The sequence below is a fragment of the Cottoperca gobio genome, chromosome 12 (genome assembly GCF_900634415.1).
Source record: "Cottoperca gobio chromosome 12, fCotGob3.1, whole genome shotgun sequence".
NCBI lineage: Eukaryota > Metazoa > Chordata > Actinopteri > Perciformes > Bovichtidae > Cottoperca > Cottoperca gobio.
The window spans coordinates 21,828,655-21,856,175 of NC_041366.1; the positions used below are offsets into that span (position 1 = coordinate 21,828,655).

Here is a 27,521-nt window from a genome sequence, read left to right on the forward strand (position 1 = left end):
ACTGTACTCTATTGTGTTTCTTTACTGTAATCTACTGTGTTTCTTTACTGTACTCTACTGTGTTTCTTTACTGTACTCTACTGTGTTTCTTTACTGTACTCTACTGTGTTTCTTTACTGTACTCTACTGTGTTTCTTTATTATACTCTACTGCGTTTCTTTACTGTACTCTACTGCATTTCTTTACTGTACTCTACTGTGTTTCTTTATTATACTCTACTGTGTTTCTTTACTGTACTCTACTGCATTTCTTTACTGTACTCTACTGTGTTTCTTTACTGTACTCTACTGTGTTTCTTTATTATACTCTACTGTGTTTCTTTACTGTACTCTACTGTGTTTCTTTAATGTTTACTATACTCTACTGAGCTCATGTTATTATTAGGGCTGTCGGATTAACGCGTTAATTTCGATTAATTAATCACAGAAAAAATAACGCGTCAAAAATATTAACGCAGATTAATCGCCCTCCTGACATTTGGTCAGACAGCACGTAGCACGGAGCTCTGACAGCACCCGCCCCCTGTGCCCGTCCCCCCCGTCGCACGGAGCTCAGAAAGCACGGAGCTCTGACAGCCCCCCCCCCCCCCCGTTGCACGGAGCTCTCACAGCAAATATTGTAATCACGATGAATTTATCACAAAGCTTGTAATTAATTAGATTAACTTTTTTAATCGCTTGACAGCCCTAGTAATTATAAAACAGTAGATTATAAGAGAACATATAAACTGAATCCTCTTCAGGTCAGTTTACAGTAGAAACAGATTCTTACTTTGTGTCTGAGGGTCCAGGTTCATTACTGAAGAGTATGAGGTCTTTCCATAGACCTGTCACTCTTCAGAGACAGACAGCTGGGGACTGCAGACACTGAGCCGTCCTCCTCATCTGTTAAATCATTCATCTTCTACAGTCACACACACACACACACACACACACACACACACACACACACACACACACACACACACACACACAAGAAAATGTAGTTAGATTAGTAGAATTGAGTTTTAGTTCCAGTAGAAGGACTTTGTTAAACTGAATCCACGTCTCCCTTTATTTATCTGAAGGAGAATCTTCTCATAAAGGAAACTTCATCCTTCAGTTCATCACAAACATCATCTGGAGATACATGTTTAACTGACAGGAAGAACTGAGACCAGAACCATGTTTACCTCTGAGATGTAGTGCAGTACAAGTATAAAGGAGATTTACTCAAGTGCAGTACTTCAGTAAAAGTACTTATTGATATTCTGATTGTGGATCCATTATTTAATAACCATTAGGCTAAATGCTTCAGGTAAAGTAGAGAATATATAACTGTATAAAAATGAGCAGAAATAAAAGTGTAAATGTAAAAAGTGTTCCTTGCTGACAGACAGACTCTCCGACTCTCTGGACTGAATTGTATCTGTGATCAAAGTAAATGGAGAAATAACAGATCATGGAAATAAATATATTTCTACTAAATGATAAAGTAGTCAAATCAAATCAAATTTATTTGTACAGCCCAATATCACAAATTATACATTTGTCTCAGTGTTTACAGACTGTACAGGTTACGACACCCTCTGTCCTTAGACTCTGTCCTTAGACTCTGTCCTTAGACCCTCTGTCCTCAGACCCTCTGTCCTTAGACCCTCTGTCCTTAGACTCTGTCCTTAGACTCTGTCCTTAGACCCTCTGTCCTTAGACCCTCTGTCCTTATACCCTCTGTCCTTAGACTCTGTCCTTAGACCCTCTGTCCTCAGACCCTCTGTCCTTAGACTCTGTCCTTAGACCCTCTGTCCTTAGACTCTGTCCTTAGACCCTCTGTCCTTAGACCCTCTGTCCTTAGACTCTGTCCTTAGACCCTCTGTCCTCAGACCCTCTGTCCTTAGACTCTGTCCTTAGACCCTCTGTCCTTAGACTCTGTCCTTAGACCCTCTGTCCTTAGACTCTGTCCTTAGACCCTCTGTCCTTAGACCCTCTGTCCTTAGACCCTCTGTCCTTAGACCCTCTGTCCTTAGACCCTCTGTCCTCAGACCCTCTGTCCTTACACCCTCTGTCCTTAGACCCTCTGTCCTTAGACCCTCGCATCGCACAAGGAAAGACTTCCTAAAAGAAACCCCATAATTAAAGGGGGAAACATGGAAGAAACCTCAGGGAGAGACTGAGGAGGGATCCCTCTCCCAGGACGGACAGACGTGACAGACGTGAAAAGGCAGAAACTTCTTCCTGCTCAGATGTCAACACACTCTGCGCATGTCTGCTATCAACCCGGAGTCACTGTCAGCACCGGACACCTTGTTTACAGGAGCACGGCTTTTATTTTGAAACTACTTCCGGGAGTTCCGCCCCGAAACGGACACAAAGTTAATTTGAACTTTTAGAAGGTAAAAAGCAAGAAGAAGAAGTTTAGTGTTGACTGGTTGGAGAAAGAACAAGCATTGATCCGGAGGGTGACGGGTTGTGAGGCTGCTCTCCATCTGGACTGTGCTGCTGTGTGACATGTAGCGATGATGCTCACAAACATTTCATCACATTGGACTCCAGGACTCTGCTTGTTAGAGACACACAGCAGGACACACTAAAGAATGAATGTGTAAAACCCCAGCAGAGCTGCTGTTAACACTCACCCTGTTCTGCTGCTGCGGCTCTGTCGACGAGAAAATGGCGTCTGTCAGTCCGACTTGTTACTTTCACTTTCAATGTCCCTCCCTGTTGGCAACTCCTCCTGCGTTTCATCAGCAGCTTTACTGTGTGAATGTGTTCACAGACAGGATTATTGTTCCGATGCTCTCACAGTTACACAGTTCAAGAACACATTAAAGATAAAACAGACATGCAGCTGAAAACAAGTACAAATAATAAAACCTCTGAAAATACTCAACAGCAGTAAAAGTCCTGCATCCAGAACCTTACTTCAGTAAAGGTGTGTCTTATTTGAAGTTAAAGGTTGAGTTTCACTCATTTGAAGCAATTTCTTTCTGCACTTAAAATGATTTCACATGTTTGAAGATAATGCACTTGCAAGACTCTTGCTGTTCGGAGTTGCATCCTCATGATTGTTTGCACTTATTGTAAGTGGCTTTGGACAAAAGTAATGTAATGTGAAAGTGCATTAAGGTTTCCAACACTGCATAATTAGTCGTGTTCTTCTGTTTGTTGCAGAAGGATGTGTCTTCGGTCCAATGGGACATTTTTCGGACTCCTGGGCTGTCGGAACGACATGGCACCGTGTCTGTGTGTTTGTGCAAAACAGATTATTTTAATGTACTGCATGTCACATGATCTCCCACTTGGCCTGTAAGAGTGACTTCTATGGAGTAAATGAATGAATGAACCAAGCCACAGTGCAAAGTGTCCTGAAATCAAAGCAGCGTCGGAGTGAATCTTTACTGGAACACTTTGATGATAATAAAGCCAACACTGTGCTCCCAAAGAACCCCCCCCCCACACACACACACACACAGACACACACACGCACACACACACACTACCGTCACCACAGTACAGTACAGTGGTTACTTCTTAATGCTTGTTGTGTATGCACAGCCAGCAGGGGGCAGCAGCAGCTCTTATCCTCCGGTCTCTGACTTGCATTGAGGTTAACAGGGCAGCAGTTTTTAACTATATTCACTCTGAATGATGAATTTCATATTATTTCATACATAATAACATGCAACACAATATGCTTTAAAAGCAGGTCGGGGGTTTCTCAATGAAAACATAAGGAACAGTTGGAGTTTGGTGTTGTGGTGCAGCAGTGGTGCATCATGGGAGTTCTTCTCTCCTCCTCTCTCTGATTGAAAAGTTTAACATCAGAGTTTCTCCTGCACGCTGTTCGGCTGCCGCTAACGTTTGTCAGCTTGTTTCTCTGAGAACTTAAGTTCCAAACGTCCGAGGACTAAAATCCTTCATCCTTCAAATATAGAGTTAAAAACACCAGGATGTACAAAGTGTCTTAAAACTGGATAAACAGTTTATGAAGCTTCTGGTTCCAAACACAACGCTGACGCTGCTCAAAGGGAAGACGACGCCCTGACAGGAGAGAGGAAACGTTACCTTCAGGGACATTACACATGTCTCTGTCTCACTACATATACAACACAGGACTGATGACACCATGACAGGAGAGAGGAAACGTTACCTTCAGGAACATTACACATGTCTCTGTCTCACTACATATACAACACAGGACTGATGACACCATGACAGGAGAGAGAGGAAACGTTACCTTCAGGGACATTACACATGTCTCTGTCTCACTACATATACAACACAGGACTGATGACACCATGACAGGAGAGAGAGGAAACGTTACCTTCAGGAACATTACACATTTCTCTGTCTCACTACATATACAACACAGGACTGATGACACCATGACAGGAGAGAGAGGAAACGTTACCTTCAGGGACATTACACATGTCTCTGTCTCACTACATATACAACACAGGACTGATGACACCATGACAGGAGAGAGAGGAAACGTTAACTTCAGGAACATTACACATCTCTCTGTCTCACTACATATACAACACAGGACTGATGACACCATGACAGGAGAGAGAGGAAACGTTAACTTCAGGAACATTACACATCTCTCTGTCTCACTACATATACAACACAGGACTGATGACACCATGACAGGTGAGAGAGGAAACGTTACCTTCAGGAACATTACACATTTCTCTGTCTCACTACATATACAACACAGGACTGATGACACCATGACAGGAGAGAGGAAACGTTACCTTCAGGGACATTACACGTGTCTCTGTCTCACTACATATACATCACAGGACTGATGACACCATGACAGGAGAGCGGAAACGTTACCTTCAGGAACATTACACATGTCTCTGTCTCACTACATATACAACACAGGACTGATGACACCATGACAGGAGAGAGAGGAAACGTTACCTTCAGGAACATTACACATGTCTCTGTCTCACTACATATACAACACAGGACTGATGACACCATGACAGGAGAGAGGAAACGTTACCTTCAGGGACATTACACATGTCTCTGTCTCACTACATATACAACACAGGACTGATGACACCATGACAGGAGAGAGAGGAAACGTTACCTTCAGGGACATTACACATGTCTCTGTCTCACTACATATACAACACAGGACTGATGACACCATGACAGGAGAGAGAGGAAACGTTACCTTCAGGGACATTACACATGTCTCACTACATATACAACACAGGACTGATGACACCATGACAGGAGAGAGAGGAAACGTTACCTTCAGGAACATTACACATGACTCTGTCTCACTACATATACAACACAGGACTGATGACACCATGACAGGAGAGAGAGGAAACGTTACCTTCAGGAACATTACACATCTCTCTGTCTCACTACATATACAACACAGGACTGATGACACCATGACAGGAGAGAGAGGAAACGTTACCTTCAGGGACATTACACATGTCTCTGTCTCACTACATATACAACACAGGACTGATGACACCATGACAGGAGAGAGGAAACGTTACCTTCAGGGACATTACACATGTCTCTGTCTCACTACATATACAACACAGGACTGATGACACCATGACAGGAGAGAGAGGAAACGTTACCTTCAGGGACATTACACATGTCTCTGTCTCACTACATATACAACACAGGACTGATGACACCATGACAGGAGAGAGAGGAAACGTTACCTTCAGGGACATTACACATGTCTCACTACATATACAACACAGGACTGATGACACCATGACAGGAGAGAGAGGAAACGTTACCTTCAGGAACATTACACATGACTCTGTCTCACTACATATACAACACAGGACTGATGACACCATGACAGGAGAGAGAGGAAACGTTACCTTCAGGAACATTACACATGTCTCTGTCTCACTACATATACAACACAGGACTGATGACACCATGACAGGAGAGAGAGGAAACGTTACCTTCAGGGACATTACACATGTCTCTGTCTCACTACATATACAACACAGGACTGATGACACCATGACAGGAGAGAGAGGAAACGTTACCTTCAGGGACATTACACATGTCTCACTACATATACAACACAGGACTGATGACACCATGACAGGAGAGAGAGGAAACGTTACCTTCAGGAACATTACACATGACTCTGTCTCACTACATATACAACACAGGACTGATGACACCATGACAGGAGAGAGAGGAAACGTTACCTTCAGGAACATTACACATGTCTCTGTCTCACTACATATACAACACAGGACTGATGACACCATGACAGGAGAGAGAGGAAACGTTACCTTCAGGGACATTACACATGTCTCTGTCTCACTACATATACAACACAGGACTGATGACACCATGACAGGAGAGAGAGGAAACGTTACCTTCAGGGACATTACACATGTCTCACTACATATACAACACAGGACTGATGACACCATGACAGGAGAGAGAGGAAACGTTACCTTCAGGAACATTACACATGACTCTGTCTCACTACATATACAACACAGGACTGATGACACCATGACAGGAGAGAGAGGAAACGTTACCTTCAGGAACATTACACATGTCTCTGTCTCACTACATATACAACACAGGACTGATGACACCATGACAGAAGAGTAAATGAAACGCACTGTAACCCTGAGGCACCACCACACTACTGATTGCTCGACAGGGACTCTCTTGAATATATTAATGGATTTGCTCAGTTTTTTTATTTAGCAGTAACAGCATTTTAAAAGGCCACTGCCCTCAGTGTGTCAAGCTTATTTATCTTGGATCTGCTGAGGATCCAAAAGTAAATTAAATTTGATAATTAAAGCTATCCACGCTCTCTAACATTATCGCTTTCTGATGGAACAGCTGTTTCAGAATATTGTGGAGGAAACCTCTCCAACATAAAATGGGAAATAATGTAAGCTCAAAGGAAAGCAGTGATGTTTAGAATAAGATCTACCCTGGGTGTCATTTCTTAGAAAATGAGGACTGATTTGATTGATATCATATTTTATCAACAGTGTACTGAAGCAGTTTTACAATGTTTTCCTCTGTTCATACAGAAACTGGGGAAATATGCTTATGTTTAATATCCCTAATTACTTGATCCAGTTAACTTATTCAGTTAGCGGAGTGAGTGACAGGATTTTGGTCTCAGGCCTTTTGGATCTAATCCACCGACAGTGTGCGTGGGCTGTCTGACTAATAACTGTCGCGAGTCGATCATAGCTGGAAAAAGCTTCTAATGGAAGAAAGCCACTGAACCCCACTCACACGTTTACATTACGTTACATTTAGCTGACGCTTTTGTCCAAAGCCACTTACAATAAGTGCAAATAATCATGAGGATACAACTCAGTACATTATCTTCAAATAGGTGCAATCATTTTAAGTGCAGAACAGTAGCTTCAAATAAGCCAAACCAATGTAAGTGCTACATACAGAAATAAGAGTATATTTTATTGGCCAAGGTGCAGTCGAAACAGATGGTTTCTCAGTCTGTGACTGAAGGTGTGAAGACTTCCTGCTGACCTGACATCAATGGGGAGCTCGTTCCACCATTTTGGAACCAGGATAGCAAACAGGCGGTTTTATTTGAGGGGAATCTGAGTCCCACTCGCAGTGAGGGAGCAGAGAGCCGATTGGCCGATGCAAAGCGAAGTGAGCGGAGAGAACAACAATGTTTAATTGTACCGGATGAGTTACAGTGACGGCATGAAATTCAAAAGACGACAGAGTCAATGGGTAGAGAGAAAAACTCCATTTGGTGGAGATCAGTAGACCAGTGGGTCTGGGTGTGTGGGTGAAGTGTTATCTGATGTGATCCACGTCTCAGTGAGAGCAAGGAAGTCAAGGGATCGCTGGGAGGCGTAGTCAGAGATGAACTCAGTCTTGTGAGTAGCTCACAGGCAGTTTCACAGGCCTCCTGAGACGAGGTGTTGGGTGTGTGAGAAGCGGGTGGTGGTGCGAACATGTGTGATTTTGGAATTACTGTAGATTTTTTTTTTTAGGATATAGGATATACTTTTAGTATGGACAAGATGAACAAATACAGTGATTAAGGCATGTGAGGGTTTAAAAAAACGTAATGTTTGTTTAATGTACTATTCTTTACATCCAGCCTAGTCTATTTCATCACAAGGTGCATCAATATATATTGTTCTGTTACTTTCTATACTTATATGTATATATTTATGTCGTACTGCTGCAACAAGTGAAATATGAAAAGAAAACTTCATTTCCCAGAAATCTTGCGACAGTTGAACTGAGGTCAAAGGAAGCAGTTCGTAAACAGGGTTCGCTTATATGTAAATCCAGCGTACACCGGAAGCCATCCAGCGAGGCGGAGTCGACACTCGATAACAACACAGGGTAGACTGTCCGCCGCTTGACTGCCCAACCTGCAACCGTTTAAAGTGCCGACCAATCAACAGTATCCGTGTTAAATGTGTTTTATTTACGTATTTTCTAACGGGTGTTGCGTAGAACGCGATACGCCGTCGGTATCTCAATCACTTTCAACGGCCAACGTCACATAACGTCACCTAACGTCACCTAACGTCACGCCTACACTCCGGCGTGCGTACGAGTGCAGCAATACAAGCCTTCAGCAGAGTGACCTGTCCCCGACTTGGAAGCAAAGGTAGACTGAACTGTGTTTAAAAGTTACATTTTGATGTATTCTGATGTAGACTGTGAAAGTAGAAAGTGTTTTACATATACACATATATTATATATTAGCACGTACATGAACGTTTTTGAACATGCTCAAAAAATGTTCACGGCAAACGTTAGGAATGCGTTATGCATCGGTTGGGCATACGTTTCTGCCATAAACATGTAACTTTGGACTTTAACAGGGGGTCCGCGACCCCCAGGGGGTCCGCGAAGGTACTGCAGGGAGGTCGCGAAATTGTTTGTAGATAAAGCAAATATTTTTTGTTTGTTTAATTTAGATTTAAATTATAGAGTAAGATTCAGATTTGTGAGGAAATTTAGCAAAGTATTACAACTAATATAGATTATATTAGATTCAACTGTATTGTCATTGCACAGAGTACATGTGTATTGTATTGCAGCAACTACATTTTTAATTACATATTTTTAATTTATTTAGCATCTAAACAGAAGTGTGTTGATATCATAAAAACCCTTTTTTATTTTATAATTAAATGATTAATCGATTAATCTGTTACCAAAATATTTGCAGAAGTTGTTTTCTCAGTTGCTTTTAAAAGCGCAGAATTTAATGCTTTTCTTGAAGTGATTTTGATTAAATATCATTATTTAAGCTTAGATTTGGTTCTTTTTCCTGATGGAACCACATGATTCATTCAAGGACCGTTGGAAATTTGATAATCCAACTGTAATTTCAGTTTTTACAATGTCTGGCTGTGATAAATGGTTTAATTTGGGCGATTTTTGAAAAAGAAAACAAGCTTTTTAAACCCACCGGCGGGTTGTGGGGTTCAGAGGCTTAAAGGAAGAAGATCCTGATGAAGCTGTCAGGCAGGCGTTCAGTAGCCGAGGAGCTCGGTCCCCTAAGGGAGCAGCAGTCCAGATATATTCTGGTGCCTTGAAGGTCTTTAAAGTCACAAGTAAAACCTTTCAAACCTAAAACAGATGTGCAGCCAGTGTAAGGTCAATACAATTGGAGTAATGTGTTCCCTTTTCCTACTTTACAGTCGTTGCATCATGGCACTGGCAGGAGTGAGAGTTATTGAGCTGGCCGGCCTGGCTCCGGCACCGTTCTGTGGCATGATCCTGGCGGACTTTGGAGCCCAGGTGATCCGTGTGGACCGGACCAAGGTGGCCATGTCTTTGGACATGCAAGCACGGGGGAAACGATCCGTGGCCATCAACCTGAAGACGTCAGACGGTGTAGATCTGCTCAAGAAGCTCTGTGTCCAGTCTGACGTCGTCCTCGAACCGTACCGCAAAGGTCCGTCCGGCAGCAGCGTGAGAGCTGTGTTATAATAACGTTAGAATCAGCGGTGAAAGAAACATTATAACACTAGAAATACACAATTAGTACTAAAAAGTTAATTCCTACTTAAATAAAAGAACAGATCGGAATTTAAAGTGTCAAAATAATATATACAATATATATGATAATATATGTGTGTGTGTCTATATATATATATATATATATATATATATATATATATATATATATATATATATATATATATATATATATATATATAGACACACACACACACACACACACACACACACACACACACACACACACACACTGTATATAAGAGCAGATTTAGAAAACTTTTAAATGTTGCATTAATTATATTTCTTCACAAATAAAAGAAGGTTTGACGAAGAGTTGATGAATACTTTTCTATACTGACGACACACTGAAGGAAGGTTTCTGTTCCTGGAGCGCAGGTGTGATGGAGAAGCTCGGCCTCGGTCCAGAGGAGCTGCTGAAGAAGAACCCCCGTCTGATCTACGCTCGGTTGACGGGGTACGGACAGAGCGGATCTTACGCCCCCGCGGCCGGACACGACATCAACTACCTCGCCATGTCAGGTACACAAACATCAAGTGTGAACGCTTGAACATGATGTGTAACGACGTCCATCTCATCTTTTCACGTGAGGTTTGCAGGCAGAGTTTCAGTCTTAATAACGTGTGTGTGTGTGTGTGTGTGTGTGTGTGTGTGTGTGTGTGTGTGTGTGTGTGTGTGTGTGTGTGTGTGTGTGTGTGTGTGTGTGTGTGTGTGTGTGTGTGTGTGTGTGTGTGTGTGTGTTTTAAAGCTGCAAAACAATGTTACTGAGTTTAACAAAGGAGCGTCCGTCCATTTTAATCTGAGGCCGAATAAAACATGAATAACACACACTTAATGACGTTTTCTATCCTTCACAGATAATCACATATCACAGAAGTCATAGTGAGTCTTCAGTTCTCACCCCAACGAAGTAGAGGACAGAAAACGTGGATTATTACTTTTATAAAGCCGATATATAAAGTCACTATATTGTTGTGGGCTATTTAATTACATTTATTTAATAATATTAAGAAATTGCTGAATTTAAATGAACATATTTAACACTGTTATTGATCCTGATGATCATCTTAATGTTCTGAAACTCTTAAAAGGCTTTAAAACGAATTACTAAGATGTTACAGATGTTTCTTTTGTGAACATCCTTTTCAATGATAAAGTTGCCCCTGCTTAAATAAATAAAAATGGGGACCTGTTTTGTTTGGATCAGGGTCTATTTTCTGTGTTTCAAACCCCTCGTGAGGATATTCAGGATTATCGATGGACATTCACCACAATCCATTTATTGAGATTAAATCCTCCATCATCCCGAGGGAGATAAAAGAAAAGAAACTTCTGCAAAGGTTTGATGATTTAAATTAGTTATTTTAGCAAATAGAAAGAATCTTCTTCTGCTATGTGGACTCGTGCGCTTCACATTCAAACCCTTCCTGTTAGCGGGGGCTGTGAACCTTTCTCCGTTTGAATGTTTTAATGGCCGACATCTCCTTTCGTCTTCTCATTTCTGTCGCAGGCCTTTTATCCCGGCTGGGTCGCAGTGGAGAGAAGCCCTACGCTCCGCTGAATCTGATCGCAGACTTCGCAGGAGGCGGCCTCTCCTGCGCTCTGGGGATCGTCCTCGCTCTGCTGGAGAGGACGAGGTCTGGGAAAGGACAGATCATTGACGCCAGCATGGTGAGCATGTGGTCATGTGCGTGTGGCGAGCAGCAGCGGCTTCTGGTTTTATGCACATTTTACAAAAATGGTAGAAATCTTTTAGTGTCGCCAGAAAGTCTTTACTTTTGAGATGGAAAAGTTGGTTTATTAATAAAAGGAAAATGCGACAAAGCACAAAACTTGTTATTGTGAAAGAAACACATTCATTAATATTTTAGAAAGTAAATATATTGCATTGTTTAATTGATTGATTTTGATTATTGTGTATACAAAGCATATCTGCTATAATGAACTTCAACTTTTTAAACATTGCAACTCCATAATCCTTCATAAAACATAAACATAAAACATCATATATATATATATATATTTACGTTGATCCGTTCTCTGTTTGTAGGAGTCAGAAGAAGAGAAACATGTAAACAATCTCTTCTATAAATGACGTTTATTCCAGTCCCAGTTTCCTGAACCTCGTCCTCCTGCACGAGTTCTTCTCGAGGTCCACATCGCCTCCGAAAAGATCTGTTATTTAAAATGTGCCTTTGCTCAAATAAAAGCATCTGTGTCTCATGAATGTGACGATTCCTGCTGCTTCTGCCTCCGATAACAATAAACTCACAGCTTTTTATTGATTTATTCTTTTAAAAGCATCATTTCATGTGCAGAGAAGAAACTTGCAGCAAAGAAAGTTAAGAAATGAGACGACAATAAGAAAACATACAATACAATGTAAATATAGAAGAAACAAACGTGCACTGTTCAGAAGAAGGATTGTGATGCTCCACCAGCGTACGGACTCTAAACGAGCCAGAGAGGTGAAACACGTATAACGTTAAAAACTTCAAAATCCTCATTATGCAAACAGTTAAGTCAGAATCACTTCATATAATAAAGATATTCTGGTTGAAGTGACACTCATTCAAACGGTTTATAAGTGCAGTTCAGTGAAACAAACAAGTGAAGTTAAATCATTTAAACTTTGTTCAGCGTTCTGCTGACCTCCAGTGTTACTCGTGCAAACTACACCCAGTGTGTGTGTGTGTGCGTGTGTGTGTGTGTGTGTGTGTGTGTGTGTGTGTCTGTGTGTCCCGCTTTATGGTCTATTAGCGTCTCTTTGTGGTTGTTTTAAATCTTTTGGATATTTGTGGTCGTGTTGCGTCACTTTGTAGGTTTGTTTTGCATCTCTATGTTGCCATTAAGCGTCTCTTTGTAGTCGTTTGACTTTCCATCACTTCAAACTGAGGCTTTGTGTCGGGGGCCTCAGGGGTTTGTGCCTCACACACTTCAACAATCCTTCCACGTTGGTCCCTCAGCTCAGCTGTTGGAGCCTCCAGCTTGCACACATACCAGAAGAGGACATGCAAGCTAAAGTCACATCTACACTCCGAGGTCTAAGATCCACGACATGTCTCCTGGTTCTGAATTACACTTCCAAGTTTATGAAAGAGTTTTTACTGCGGCTCCAAATCAAACATCGACTACGTCTACTGCTATCTGTCTTTCTTATCAGCCTGCAGACACACCCCTCATATAGAAACTCAGGCATTCCTCAGCTGTCACTCTTTTGAAGACAGCCGGACACACACACACCACACACCACGTACACACACACACACACACACACACACGCACACGCACACACACACACGCACACACAGGTCACCTGAAACTAGGTCAACGATCCCTTCATTGTAAACAGGGCAGAGAGGAAATGTTTTATCTCTGCAGAGTTTTCATTTCCTTCTCCTCCTCCGTCGTGCCGTTGTTGCCTCAGTATATATTTTGACTTTTTCTTCCAGGCCTTTTGAGGCGAAGCAATTCACGGAGGGAGAAGCCAAACACTCTTCAGTCATCTCTGGATAAAGTTTGGCACGGTGCAAAACACATGCAGCCAACTGTCTGTTTCATACAGATTCAGTTCCTGCAGACCGTGACCGAGAGGTCTCCAAAAACTCTTCATTCAGACTGAAGCCTCTTTGAAGAATGACGTTTGAAACCGTGTCAGGATTGAGGATAAAGTCAGACGCAGGATTGTTTCCTTGAGTCAACAGGATGAAGTCTCATTAAGTCGGAGGACGATACTGTTTAATGTTCACACCCTCACATTGGAATGTGTTGCTCCTGCAGCTAATGCACCATAACAACACAACACACCCGCAAACACACAATCACATGACGGTAAGCCTGTGTTTATAATCGTGCATGTGTTTGATTAAAGCAGGGGGGGGGAACCTTTTTCATGTCAAGAGCCATTTCTTTTTTTACAACATCCTTCGAGGGCCGTACTAATTGAACTCATAACGGTTCAATAATTAGTAGTCTACTAAGTATTTATTTACTGAAGTCGGAGTTAAAGCCGTGTGTTTAGTTTGCGGGGAGCAGATCCCCGTGTTTAAGGACTACAATTTTGTCGGCATTCCGAGACGAAACAAGTGGAGAAATACAAAAACTTGACTGATGCTGAAAGGGCGCGAACATCGGAAGCTTTGCTAGCTAATCTGCAGAAGCAGCAAGGCTTTTTTACCAAGCTTCACACATCCAGGGATGCAGCAACCAAGACCAGCTTTGTGATATCCCACAAAATCGCTAAAAACAGTAAGCCATTCTCTGAGGGGGAGTTTGTCAAAGAGTGCTTGGTGGACTCTGCAGCACTAATGTGCCCTGAAGAAAGAAGAAGCATTTGAGCAAGTCCCGCTGTCCAGGCGAACCGTGACGAGAAGGATCGAGGACATTGCGGGGAATCTGGAGTCTAAGCTGCAACGTGAAGTGGCAAGTTTTGACTTTTTCTCCTTGCCTTTGGACGAGAGCTGTGATGTCCGCGACACAGCCCAGTTACTCGTATTTGTCCGTGGGATAACGGCGGACTTCAAGATTACGGAGGAGTTGTGGTCGATGAAAGGGACGACGACAGGGAGCGATCTGTTCACTGAGGTAAATGTGTGTACGGACACGCTGGGACTGAAATGGGACAGACTGGCAGGTGTCACATCGGACGGTTGTCCAAGTCTTACAGGGAAAAATGTCGGGCTTTTGAAACGTATGACAGATAAAGTGACTGAAATGGACCCAGATCAGAAATTGGTATTTTTGCATTGCATTATACACCAACATGTGTTGTGCAAGTCAGTGCTAAAAATTAACCATGTTATTGATGTTACTAAAATAGTAAACTTCATCAGGGCACGGGCAGTGAACCACAGACAGTTTGTCGCACTTTTGGAGGAGACTGAGACATCGTGACATCGGCTACCACACAGCTGTCAGATGGCTCAGCCTGGGCAAAGTGCTAAAAAGAGTTTGGGACCTGAGAGCAGAGATTCGAGAGTTTTGTGAGAAGAAAGTCAAAGACTTCCCAGAGCTCTCAGATGACGACTGGGACAGGGACTTTTTGTTCATGAAATGCACAGCCTGGTGAAGGCTTTCATGAGGAAGATGCAGTTTCTTTCAAGCCAACGGGAGAGCAACACTCTCACTCACATGCAAACCCTAAAAGAAGTCACACCATCAGCTGATCACCTCCGCAGGTACTCATCCATGTTAGGAGCATTGCATGGTGAGTTTTCAAGGCGATTTGAAGATCTCAGAACAATCGAGGATGAAATGCACATGAGTTCCTCTCCCTTCACCTGCAGTGTGGATAATGCACCCAGTGATGTTCAGCTGGAACTCATTGACCTGCAGTCTGATGCAGTACTGGCAGAGCACTTTAAGTCGGGATCTCTGCTGGATTTCTACTCTTCTCTCAAGGAGAACTTTCCAAACATGAGGAGACATGCTCAGAAGATGTTGGTTCTCTTTGGCTCTACTTACATATGTGAACAAACAGTTTCAATAATGAAGTTTACAAAATCCAGATACAGATCCTCTCTCACTGATGATCATCTGTCAGCTGTGCTTCGCATCTCCACCTCAGACATTCAACCTGACTTTGATGCACTCGTTAAAGCCCAGCAGAGACTAGATGTCTCTCACTGAACAAGAAAAAACAACTCAAAAACACCAAACGAGGTGGTTAGACTACAAATGTAGGCATGTAAAGGCACCAACTAGCAGTGAACTGGGACACTTTACTTGGAAGCCTTTTTCTCAAAAAAATCACAGTTCAGTGATGTTCAGTGACAGTTCAATATGATGTATCTTGCTTAATGTTTGGACCACAAAGACAATATTGTGATGTCTTTAGAATGCTAAGAAACTTTACACAACTTTCCAACAGTATATGAAACTCAAAATGTGTTTTGTAGTGAATGTGGCTGAAGATGTTCACTAATATGCGTCACAAATGGTAAAAAAACGTTCACATTTTGTTTACCACTGTTTTGGGAAATTTGATTGAATAAATGATATTTGTTGTACCTCACTTTTTCATTACTTAACTATAACATATACTCTTACCAGCGTGTCAAAACAATGCTATTTACTGCTTTTTATAAAGAAATACAATTAATATTATGCAGAATTGAGTTCAAAAAGGGGGACCAGAGAGTGTGTGCCAACTACAGGGGTATCACACTTCTCAGCCTCCCTGGTAAAGTCTACTCCAAGGTACTGGAAAGGAGGGTTCGGCCGGTAGTCGAACCTCTGATTGAAGAGGAACAATGCGGATTCCGTCCTGGTCGTGGAACAACAGACCAACTCTTTACTCTTGCAAGGATCCTGGAGGGGGCCTGGGAGTACGCCCATCCGGTCTACATGTGTTTTGTGGATCTGGAGAAGGCGTATGACCGGGTCCCCCGGGTGATACTGTGGGAGGTGCTGCGGGAGTATGGGGTGAGGGGGTCACTTTTGAGGGCCATCCAATCCCTGTACGCCCAAAGCGAGAGTTGTGTCCGGATACTCGGCAGTAAGTCGGACTCGTTTCCCTGTGAATGTTGGCCTCCGCCAGGGCTGCGCTTTATCACCAATCCTGTTCGTGATTTTCATGGATAGGATATCGAGGCGTAGTCGGGGAGGAGAGGGGTTGCAGTTCGGTGACCTGAGGATCTCATCGCTGCTCTTTGCAGATGATGTGGTCCTTATGGCATCATCGGTCTGTGAGTGTGCCGAGTGTGCAGCGGTTGGGATGAGGATCAGCACCTCCAAATCTGAGGCCATGGCTCTCAGCAGGAAACCGGTGGATTGCCTACTCCGGGTAGGGAATGAGCCTTTACCCCAAGTGAAGGAGTTCAAGTACCTCGGGGTCTTGTTCGCGAGTGAGGGGACAATGGAGCGAGAGATTGGCCGGAGAATCGGAGCAGCGGGGGCGGTATTACAGTCACTTTACCGCACCGTTGTGACGAAAAGAGAGCTGAGCCAGAAGGCAAAGCTCTCAATATACCGGTCGATCTTCGTTCCTACTCTCACCTATGGTCATGAAGGCTGGGTCATGACCGAAAGAACGAGATCACGGGTACAAGCGGCTGAAATGGGTTTTCTCAGACGGGTGGCGTCTCCCTTAGAGATAGGGTGAGAAGCTCAGCCATCCGTGAGAGACTTGGAGTAGAGCCGCTGCTCCTTTACGTTGAAAGGAGCCAGTTGAGGTGGTTCATCTAGTAAGGAGCCACCTGGGTGCCTCCCTAGGGAGGTGTTCCAGGCACGTCCAGCTGGGAGGAGACCCCGGGGAAGACCCAGGACTCAGTGGAGAGATTATATCTCCTCACTGGGAACGCCTCAGGATCCCCCAGTCGGAGCTGGAGGATGTGGCCCGGAGAAGGGAAGATTGGGGTTCCTTACTGGAGCTGCTGCCCCCGCGACCGATCCCGGATAAGCGGTAGACGATGGATGGATGGATGGAGAATTGAGTTCAGCCTTTTGGCCCGGCCCTCCACAATATGTTCTGTTGTTCATGTGGCCCAATGGAAAAAATAATTGCCCACCTGTCATAACCTCTGCAAAACAAATTTAAGACGCAGCTCGTTCATTTCATCATATCTTTGTTTTATCAGAAATCCTTTATTAGTCCCACAACGGGGACATTTATCTCGTCACAGCAGAAGAACACATGAAGTAAAAAGGCAGAACACAATAATTAAATAGAATAAAACATAATATAAGTACCAAGTGATATAAATAAAGTGAGTATTGCACATGGCAGTGATAACTGCACAGCAGTGGTGGGACAGTGTGTTCTTGGTGGGGGGGTCTACCTCTCTATCTGTCCATGTTTGTATGTTCCGCTCTGCAGAGAGCTGCTTGTTGGGCCGAACTCCACCGAAGAGCGTTAACTTTATCCAAACACTCGTCCTGTCAGCTCGTGCAGTTCGGCATGTCTCGTGTTTCACCGTCCGCACAAACTGGACTCACTGGCCTTTAACTTCCTCAAAGAAATAATCGTTCGTCCGTTTCTCCTGGAAAGTGACATTCTGCATCAACCTTCTGTTTTACACTCGCCACACTGCGTTCACTGACGTCAGAGTCTCGTTTAATATGGACGTTTTTCTGACATGACGTGACCACGTGATGACACATTCCGCTCGTGTTGTGTTCAGGGACCCTGACATTGGCCAGGAAAAACAATCAATCGCCCTTTTATTGCTGTCTAGAGTTTTTTTTTTTTCTTGTTGATTTTTTTGCGTGTGTTTATGAGTTACCTCGAGGGCCGGGTCAAATGGTCTCGCAGGCCGTATACGGCCCGGAGGCCGGAGGTTCCCCACCCCTCGATTAAAGGAACACAAAATGATCATTTCCATATCAGTTACTCGCCCTGTGGTACCGTGAACAGAAAAGTCTTGAATAATTAAAGTAAATGATGGGATGTATTGTACAACAGTAAAACTATCTGAAAACATCCGTTTACATTATTATTAAAGTCTCATTCTTCCAGTCGTACGCTCACGACTTCACTAACATTTAATACTCACGCATGAACAGTACTCACACGGATGAGTAACGCTCCTGCAGTGTTTAAAATGGTACAATCTTAGCAATAAACTGCATGTTTGATAGTTTTATGGTTGGTGAACGCTTCCATTCATCCAGACTGTTTGGATTCTTAATTCACTGTGAAGGAGTTTCATTTTTCTGTAACACCGGGTGAGTAATCGCTTTAAAAGTCAACATTTGGAACGTGAACAACGATTTTGTTCACGTTGATCTGTGAACTCGTCGCTGTGTTGAGATGAACACGTTTGACAGACTGAGTAACATTTCTCATGAAACCCTTTGAAAGTGGGAAGATTTGATCTTTTCTGTTTAAAATAGTTTCCAGCACTTACACAGCAGACATATTTATTGATATGTCGGAGCCGACTTCACTCCTTCAGTCTACATTTAGAAGCAGAGCCGCTACACATACAGATACACATTTAAACCCTGTGAAAGTCTCGTACAGTGGAGCACTTTCAGCTCGGAGCCCCCACACACAGGCTCGGCTGTTCTGCCTCCTGCAGCTCGGAGGCAGCTCGGCTCCAAATACACAGTTCAAAACAGCCTCCGGCACAAGTTCTCCTTGTCCTCCTGCACGCCGGGAGTCCAGCGCTGCAGCCTTTGAGTATACAGAAGGTTCTTCTTGCATTGGTAATGATGAGAAACAATATTCTGTGTGAGTTCGCATTAATATTCCACTAGAATGACAATAATCTGGTCATGTCAACAGCATGTTCTGAAAGATGTCTGATTCTCAATGAAGCATTTTAAGACGTGCGGGTATGGCAACGTTATTCTGGTTTCGGCAGCACTCTGTGGACATGCGTTCGGATCATTGGACCAGCTCTGTGGTGCAGCAGGCTCTGCAGCGAATGTTGGTAGAAGCCGAGGGGCGCAAAAATACATTTTCTCATCGACTTTTTTCATCTAATTATTTGGAGGTAAATCAACTTCCATGTACGAACTCCTGCACGCCGTTGAATTAAATCATTACGTCCTGAAAGCTGTCGAATGTGCGAATAACTGAGTTTGTTTCCGTCGTCCATCACGTGACATGGTGGAAAACGCTCGTGCGTCAATCACGGCTGCATGTAAACGGGAATATTCCATTTCCATTATCCATTTAAACGGTTTATTAGTAATCTTTTCCAGAATAAGGGCATAATTCGGAATATGTCGTGCTTTTAACTGAAGTCATCGCCGCAGGTGGAGGAATAAATAATCTGTGTTTAGTGACACAGACCGAAGGTTCACCAGCAGTAAGTGGAAACAACACGAGGCGGCATTCTTTAACAGTGTTATGTCGCTGCTGTTACTTTAAATATTGAATATATTTCTACACATTTATTGATTTATTTACAAGATGATGGAGTTTAGTATCTTCTCACAGTCTCACAGACTTATTGGTGTTTCATGCGGCGCATTCAAACGGGATAAACGGACATTTACTGACATCGTCCCCGGATATGATCCACTTCCTGACAGGAGTGATGGCTTCTGAGAGGAAACACAGGCGAGGGAGACACACAACCTCACTGTTTGGGGAAACATTCAAAATGCTGTCAGAACTTGTATTCATAGTTGCCAATGCAGCCTCCATAATTCTCGGGGAAGTTATCACATGACCTCTGTGTTTGGCGGGAGACTCTTCACTTTGCTTGGCATTGAGATCACAGACGACCTCTGCAGTAACACATGAGTAGAGCTCCCCAGGTGAAACCAGTCGGGCTTAGTGTCTCCCACGCAGGACAACAACCTGATCGACTGTCTCCACCGGCTGCCAGCTGCTGTCGCGGTTTGTTCCAACATAGCAACAGCTGATTTGGAGCTGTGCAGTCCGCCTGTTTCTCGCCAACACGCCACCAGCTCAACACTCACCCCCAACTCGTGTTTATCATCTTCCTCGTTCTGAAGCTCCATCAAAGTTTCAGACAAGCCAGCCCTTTTAAGAGTGAGCACACTCCTGATCTAACACAGCCTCAGTGCTGCGCGGCTTGGAGGGGCTGCAGTCACTGTGAGACAAAAGGCAGCAGCCGCCGCCTCGTGTGTGAACACTCCTGTCATACGGCGTTGGTGTGTGGTGGCTCTGCCTTTAAGGTCGCGTGTGTCGCGCTGGTGTCCATCATGCTGAGCTTCTCCGTGCCGTTCCTCGGCTCCTCCCTCCGTCTTCCTCTCCGCCAACACAGCCTGCACCTGCGACTGACAGAGATGTGAACACGTTATCGTGCAGATGCAGCAGTTCAATAATAACGCTTAAATCAACAGCTCAATACTGGAAATACGTTTATTTGCTTTCTCGCTGAGAGTTAGTCGAGAAGCTCGATGCCGTGGAACAATAACTCCAATAACAACCGTCAAGTTCTTTGATATCTATGAACGTGGAAGTTCCTCGTCTTTATGTGACGCTAAGCTAACCGTCCAGCTGCGTCTTTTACAGACATGAGAGTCGTTTCGATCCTCGTCGGACTCAGCAAGAGAGCAAATAAGCACATTTTCCCAAAAGTGGAAGTATCCTAAGTACATTGTTTTCTGTCCCACAACACGAAAGCTTACTGTGAACAAATGCAGATGAATACGATGACGAGAATGAGGAAGATGAGCCCTGCGATGACGCAGGCGATTATGATCTGTCGTTTCTCTCCTATCCGCCAGTCGAGGTCCAGATATTCACACCTGGAGCCGATGTAACCTCGCTGACACCTGAGATGACAACATTGTGTTTAACGTAACGGACGAGGAAACAATACGACCTCCGTCATGTGTTCTCACAACTTTCTTCAGCTACACCTTTGAGCATTATCTCCATCACCTGCAGGACGGGGCCTTCTGCTCCTCAATGTAACGACACTCCCCGTGGATGCAGTAGTTTGTTAGTTCCTCGGGACATTTTGAGAAGTGTCCGGTCCACTGCCCTGTATCTGCGTCTGCTGGAGAAATGAAAACATTTAAAGTGTTCAGACTTCAGCATTTCATCAGCTGGTAAAGGACGTAGAACAGAACTTATCATACAATCCTGCAACCAGATGTTTATATTTAAACCTAGATCAATGATCATTTTTGCTATTTTAAGCAACAAGTAGTAATACTTTTGATAAATTTGCATTTCTGTACTTTGTCTAACTGTTTTCTGAAACCTGAAAAATGGAAAAACTTCATGCTCCAAAAGAAATGGTGGGAAAATCCCACATTTCTGGACAACGCTTTGAGTTCTGCGATCACGGACTGAGAACAGAATTTAGGAAGAGACTTTTATTTTGAAGGAACCTGTTGGCCGACTGACTGATTTGCAGGTTAACGTTAGCGAGCTAGCTCTTAAGTGTTACGTAGTTTTTAATATTTGTGTTAGCCCTGTGGACTTTATTGATTGCAGTTGAGGGTTGATCCCAGAAGTCAGCTGGAGTGAAAAGAACTCACACTAACCGTCATGAAGAGAGCGAGAGCGCTTATGTAAAATGTCGAACTATTTCTGTAACTGTCACGTTTGCTCCTCCGACTTACAGCCTCACTTCTGACCTGATGGTATAAATAGACTGTTTGGAATATGATCCAGAGAGGAGAGACTAATCATTGCCAGGAAAGGCGTCGTGTCATCAACCATTGACCACGTGTCTCAATTATTACAAGTCCTCGCCGAATGAAGCTCCATACGGTGGGATGAAGTTACAGCACGACTCCCATTCTCCTGCGTCTCTCTCGCTCACACAGCTGCCGCTGGGCCAGAACGCTGACCTTCTGACCCCAACGTTACACATAGTGCTTCTCATACTACAGGCTGTCTTCACCGCGCAGCCCATTGTCTTTGAAGATGAGCTCGTAAAACGATACTGCTGTTCAGGCGACATCAATGGGAGCGCTTTGCCGAAACATGAGACCCGGCCTGCTGCCAGCATCTCTTTTGTGAAAGGGAAAATATCCGGTTACAAAGTTTGGAGGAATAGTTTTGTGAGTAAGTGATAATGTTTGATCGCTATAAAGCTAAAGCTAACAGTTGGTTAGCGTAGCTTAGCTTAACAGAGGAAAACGTTCATCAGAACATGAAACAACTAATTAATGTGCTACATTTGTTTAATCTGCACAAAGACCAGCGTGAAACAAGTAGTATTATAATTATACAGATAATAATAAAGCCCATTATTCCAGAACTGGGCAGGTTAGTGTCCTTTGAAATAATACATATTTAATAAATGAGGTAGAAAAATACAATAATAAATGGGGAATATTTCTAAACTATTATTTAAATATTCAACTTTAAGAATATCTGCCACATTCACTTAACATGTTAATACCAGTATTTTAACAACTTATTATTTTGTTATTATCTGTTTGTATTTATCTTTTAGTATTAGTCAGTCCATGCCGATTCTTTTGTCGGAATTTGTTTTGTACATTTGAAGTGCAATTTGTTGTAATTAGAACAAATACTCCGCAGTGAGCCGACCAAGTTTAGCACAAGACACAAAGAAGTATAATAAACATTTGAATTACTCCTCATTAAAATACCTGGAATATTTCTCCTCCACAGTTAACGGCCTCATGTTTTCCTGTTAAGTGTTTCAACGTGTCGGTGTGTTTACATGTTTATATGTTTATATCCACACCTGTGCTGAGATCACTCCTCCAATAAAACCATAAAGGTTTTGGTTCGACTTCAGTAAAAGTTCTGATACCACACGGAGAAAACTCCGGCATTCAAAACCTCATTCAAGTATAAGTATGTCAGTAATATTATCAACTTGTACTTCAAGTATAAGTACTGATTGTGCAGTAAAATGTTTTATGTTATATCTGATGTTCCTGCTAATGTGTGTGTTACATGTTCCTGTTACATTAATGTGTGTGTTACATGTTCCTGTTACATTAATGTGTGTGTTACATGTTCCTGTTACATTAATGTGTGTGTTACATGTTCCTGTTACATTAATGTGTGTGTTACATGTTCCTGTTACATTAATGTGTGTGTTACATGTTCCTGCTACATTAATGTGTGTGTTACATGTTCCTGTTACATTAATGTGTGTGTTACATGTTCCTGTTACATTAATGTGTGTGTTACATGTTCCTGTTACATTAATGTGTGTGTGTTACATGTTCCTGCTACATTAATGTGTGTGTTACATGTTCCTGTTACATTACTGTGTGTGTTACATGTTCCTGTTACATTAATGTGTGTGTTACATGTTCCTGTTACATTAATGTGTGTGTTACATGTTCCTGTTACATTAATGTGTGTGTTACATGTTCCTGTTACATATGTTAATGTTCCTGTTACATTAATGTGTGTGTTACATGTTCCTGTTGCATTAATGTGTGTGTTACATGTTCCTGCTACATTAATGTGTGTGTTACATGTTCCTGTTACATTAATGTGTGTGTTACATGTTCCTGTTACATTAATGTGTGTGTTACATGTTCCTGTTACATTAATGTGTGTGTTACATGTTCCTGTTACATTAATGTGTGTGTGTTACATGTTCCTGCTGCATTAATGTGTGTGTTACATGTTCCTGTTGCATTAATGTGTGTGTTACATGTTCCTGTTACATTAATGTGTGTGTTACATGTTCCTGTTACATTAATGTGTGTGTTACATGTTCCTGTTACATTAATGTGTGTGTTACATGTTCCTGTTGCATTAATGTGTGTGTTACATGTTCCTGCTGCATTAATGTGTGTGTTACATGTTCCTGTTACATTAATGTGTGTGTTACATGTTCCTGTTACATTAATGTGTGTGTTACATGTTCCTGTTACATTAATGTGTGTGTGTTACATGTTCCTGTTACATTAATGTGTGTGTGTTACATGTTCCTGTTACATTAATGTGTGTGTGTTACATGTTCCTGTTACATTAATGTGTGTGTGTTACATGTTCCTGTTGCATTAATGTGTGTGTTACATGTTCCCGTTACATTAATGTGTGTGTTACATGTTCCCGTTACATTAACGTGTGTGTTACATGTTCCTGTTGCATTAATGTGTGTGTTACATGTTCCTGTTGCATTAATGTGTGTGTTACATGTTCCTGTTGCATTAATGTGTGTGTTACATGTTCCTGTTACATTAATGTGTGTGTTACATGTTCCTGTTGCATTAATGTGTGTGTTACATGTTCCTGTTGCATTAATGTGTGTGTTACATGTTCCTGTTGCATTAATGTGTGTGTTACATGTTCCTGTTGCATTAATGTGTGTGTTACATGTTCCTGTTGCATTAATGTGTGTGTTACATGTTCCTGTTACATTAATGTGTGTGTTACATGTTCCTGCTGCATTAATGTGTGTGTTACATGTTCCTGTTGCATTAATGTGTGTGTTACATGTTCCTGTTGCATTAATGTGTGTGTTACATGTTCCTGTTGCATTAATGTGTGTGTTACATGTTCCTGTTGCATTAATGTGTGTGTTACATGTTCCTGTTACATTAATGTGTGTTACATGTTCCTGTTACATTAATGTGTGTGTTACATGTTCCTGTTGCATTAATGTGTGTGTTACATGTTCCTGTTACATTAATGTGTGTGTTACATGTTCCTGTTACATTAATGTGTGTGTTACATGTTCCTGTTACATTAATGTGTGTGTTACATGTTCCTGTTACATTAATGTGTGTGTTACATGTTCCTGTTACATTAATGTGTGTGTTACATGTTCCTGTTACATTAATGTGTGTGTTACATGTTCCTGTTACATTAATGTGTGTGTTACATGTTCCTGTTACATTAATGTGTGTGTTACATGTTCCTGCAGATGTTTCCCTCCTTTACATCCTGTTGGTAGTTTAATCTACACGCTGCATCAGATTCTATAAGATCATGTTTTTGTATCTTTGTCTCTAAAAAGTCAACTTTTCATGAGTTCCTCAGAAAAACAGTTTTCAGCTTTGTGACATCATCTTCCAGCTGATCAAGAGACTTTTTAAAGACTTTATTTATGTGAAGAAGGATCTTCTCATGAAGGAAATTTCATCACAAACATCTGGAGAAACATGTGGGAATAAAAAGTTCAATATTTCTCTCTGAGATGCAGTGAAGTACACTGCATCTCCCCCCCCCCCCCCCCCCATATCTACCTGTGCAGTTGTCTTTGTTGCCGTGGCGATGACAGTGGGCCACAGTTCGATTGGCAGACTCGTCGGTTACATTCCTGTCTGCCAGGGAGTATTTGCATAAGGCCAGAGCTGCAGCCAGAAACACACACAGAAAGCCGATCACACACACACACACACGCACACACTCGTGACAAACAATTATATACACAAACACTTTTAACCCGTTTGCGAACACATTCCACATAAAGTAGATCATATGTTTTATTTAGAACATGTTAGAAAATGTGTAACTTCTTTTCTTTATATTAATCTAAATAAGAAAATAAAAGAAGAATACCCAGAAAACGTCATAATTACCTTTTTTATACGTTATTAACAAACTTAAAGTGGTGATGGACGACAACTTTGCTTTAAAATCATTATGAAGTGAAAGATTGTGCTTCGCTTTACAACACAATGTCTGCGCCACTGGGTCACAATCTCCCTTTCACAATAAAAGCTTCTGGACATACACACTGCATCAGTGCGCAGCAGAGCATTAACTCAACAACTCAAGTGTTCGTCACACACACCTTAATAACAATAGAATAAAAGACACATTTAAAACAACCTTCATGTCGTGTCCCGTTGCACTCTCAGATCCTTCATCTCAGATCAATGTGTTTAAAGTCATTTAAACGTAAACGTTCTATAATTAACCCTTTCACTGTAAAACAATGGTCATTTCAATTAGAACTCACAAATTGTTTCTTGAACAAACACATTCCTGGTTGACTCTCGATCATGTGACATCATTTAACATATTTGGATACTATTAGGTCACAATAATAAATAAATAAAATCCAATATTCATGAAGTTTAGTCTGCAGAAGAGATTTACACATGATCATCTGAGTTATTGAAGAAAAGCTGCCGAGTCATGATTCCAGCCAGCCTTATAGGGTATGAGACTTCTCTCGTTCACACACACACACACACACACACACACACACACACACACACACACACACACACACACACACACACCACAGACTGTGTAACCTGTACATGAGGATATTGTCATGTTATTACAGAAGCCTGTCGTCGGTGAGGACTGATCACATATTTAACCATCAATCATTAACAACGCTGGAGTCTAAATATAACTCAGCAGGAAGAGCACTGTCTTCAAACCTGCATGACTTTGAAGGCACACGGAGGATGAAAAGGTTTAAACTGAAATAGAATCAACCGCTTTGCTTAGAACATAAAACATCTTTATTCTCCACCAGGGTGGAAAAGTGTCTTCAGCTCATCAAACACAAGACACTTTAAAACAGTTTATATCTGAGGATCAAAGCTTCTATGTCGAGTCCCTCGAGATGAACGTGATCACTAACAATAATAACTACATGTAATCATGAGATTATATTAAAACAAGCACAACACATGAGTGACTCTCACCTGTTACTATCCCGGCACAGAGTCTGTACACCTGGGCCATCTCCTCACTTCATATAAAAACGCTCCACGTTCATTAACAAATACTGGATCGATGCTTCCTCAGAGGTCAATGACCTTTGAGGAAGGTGTGGACACGCAGTGGAAGTTCCCCGCTGCTGTCGTGTTGTGATCCTTCATTGGCTGCAGTTAGCTTCATGGTCATCCAGGAGAGCTTGAGGCTTTATATGTACACACACACACACACACACACACAGCCCAAAGTGTCTCTGCGACTGTGTGTGTGAAAAAATGGGACGGCACTGAAACCTGACTCTCTGCCCCCGCCTCACCTTTTAAAGGAGAAGACGACTCCATTCAGGCTCTGCAGGTTGCTTCCTCCTTTGTGTACCTGGCTTCACTTGTTGAACAATCAAACCACAGGTGGAAAACAACAGGTGGAAAACAACAGGTGGAAAACAGCAGGTGGAAAACAACAGCAGTTTAAAGGAACCTTCACCCTCGTGTTGCCTTCAATACTACAAGAAAAC

General features: G+C 42.4%; 2 protein-coding genes across 4 annotated transcripts; one reads left to right on the forward strand and one right to left on the reverse strand.

Annotated features, from left to right (window-relative positions):
• Nucleotides 1-8,277: 8,277 nt before the first annotated feature.
• On the forward strand, nt 8,278-11,823 carry LOC115016850 (alpha-methylacyl-CoA racemase-like). Of its 2 annotated transcripts, XR_003833196.1 has the most exons (5): nt 8,280-8,625; nt 9,668-9,924; nt 10,386-10,529; nt 11,216-11,348; nt 11,519-11,659. XR_003833196.1 is itself a non-coding variant. In XM_029444920.1 (4 exons), exons 2-4 carry the CDS (start codon nt 9,678-9,680, stop codon nt 11,788-11,790), a joined length of 663 nt encoding a protein of 220 aa, XP_029300780.1. In that variant the 5' UTR covers nt 8,278-8,625; nt 9,668-9,677; the 3' UTR covers nt 11,791-11,823. The 2 variants fall into 2 exon arrangements, 1 of the variants encoding a protein (XP_029300780.1); XM_029444920.1 differs by lacking the exon at nt 11,216-11,348 and having other exon boundaries at nt 8,278-8,625; nt 11,519-11,823.
• A 6,316-nt stretch (nt 11,824-18,139) lies between these two features.
• On the reverse strand, nt 18,140-27,193 carry btc (betacellulin, epidermal growth factor family member). Of its 2 annotated transcripts, none has more exons than XM_029445449.1 (5): nt 26,995-27,193; nt 25,573-25,680; nt 21,314-21,428; nt 21,058-21,204; nt 18,140-20,703 (listed from the first exon to the last, which is right to left on the reverse strand). In XM_029445449.1, exons 1-5 carry the CDS (start codon nt 27,032-27,034, stop codon nt 20,565-20,567), a joined length of 549 nt encoding a protein of 182 aa, XP_029301309.1. In that variant the 5' UTR covers nt 27,035-27,193; the 3' UTR covers nt 18,140-20,564. The 2 variants fall into 2 exon arrangements, with proteins under 2 accessions (XP_029301309.1, XP_029301308.1); XM_029445448.1 differs by having other exon boundaries at nt 21,314-21,431.
• Nucleotides 27,194-27,521: the final 328 nt, after the last annotated feature.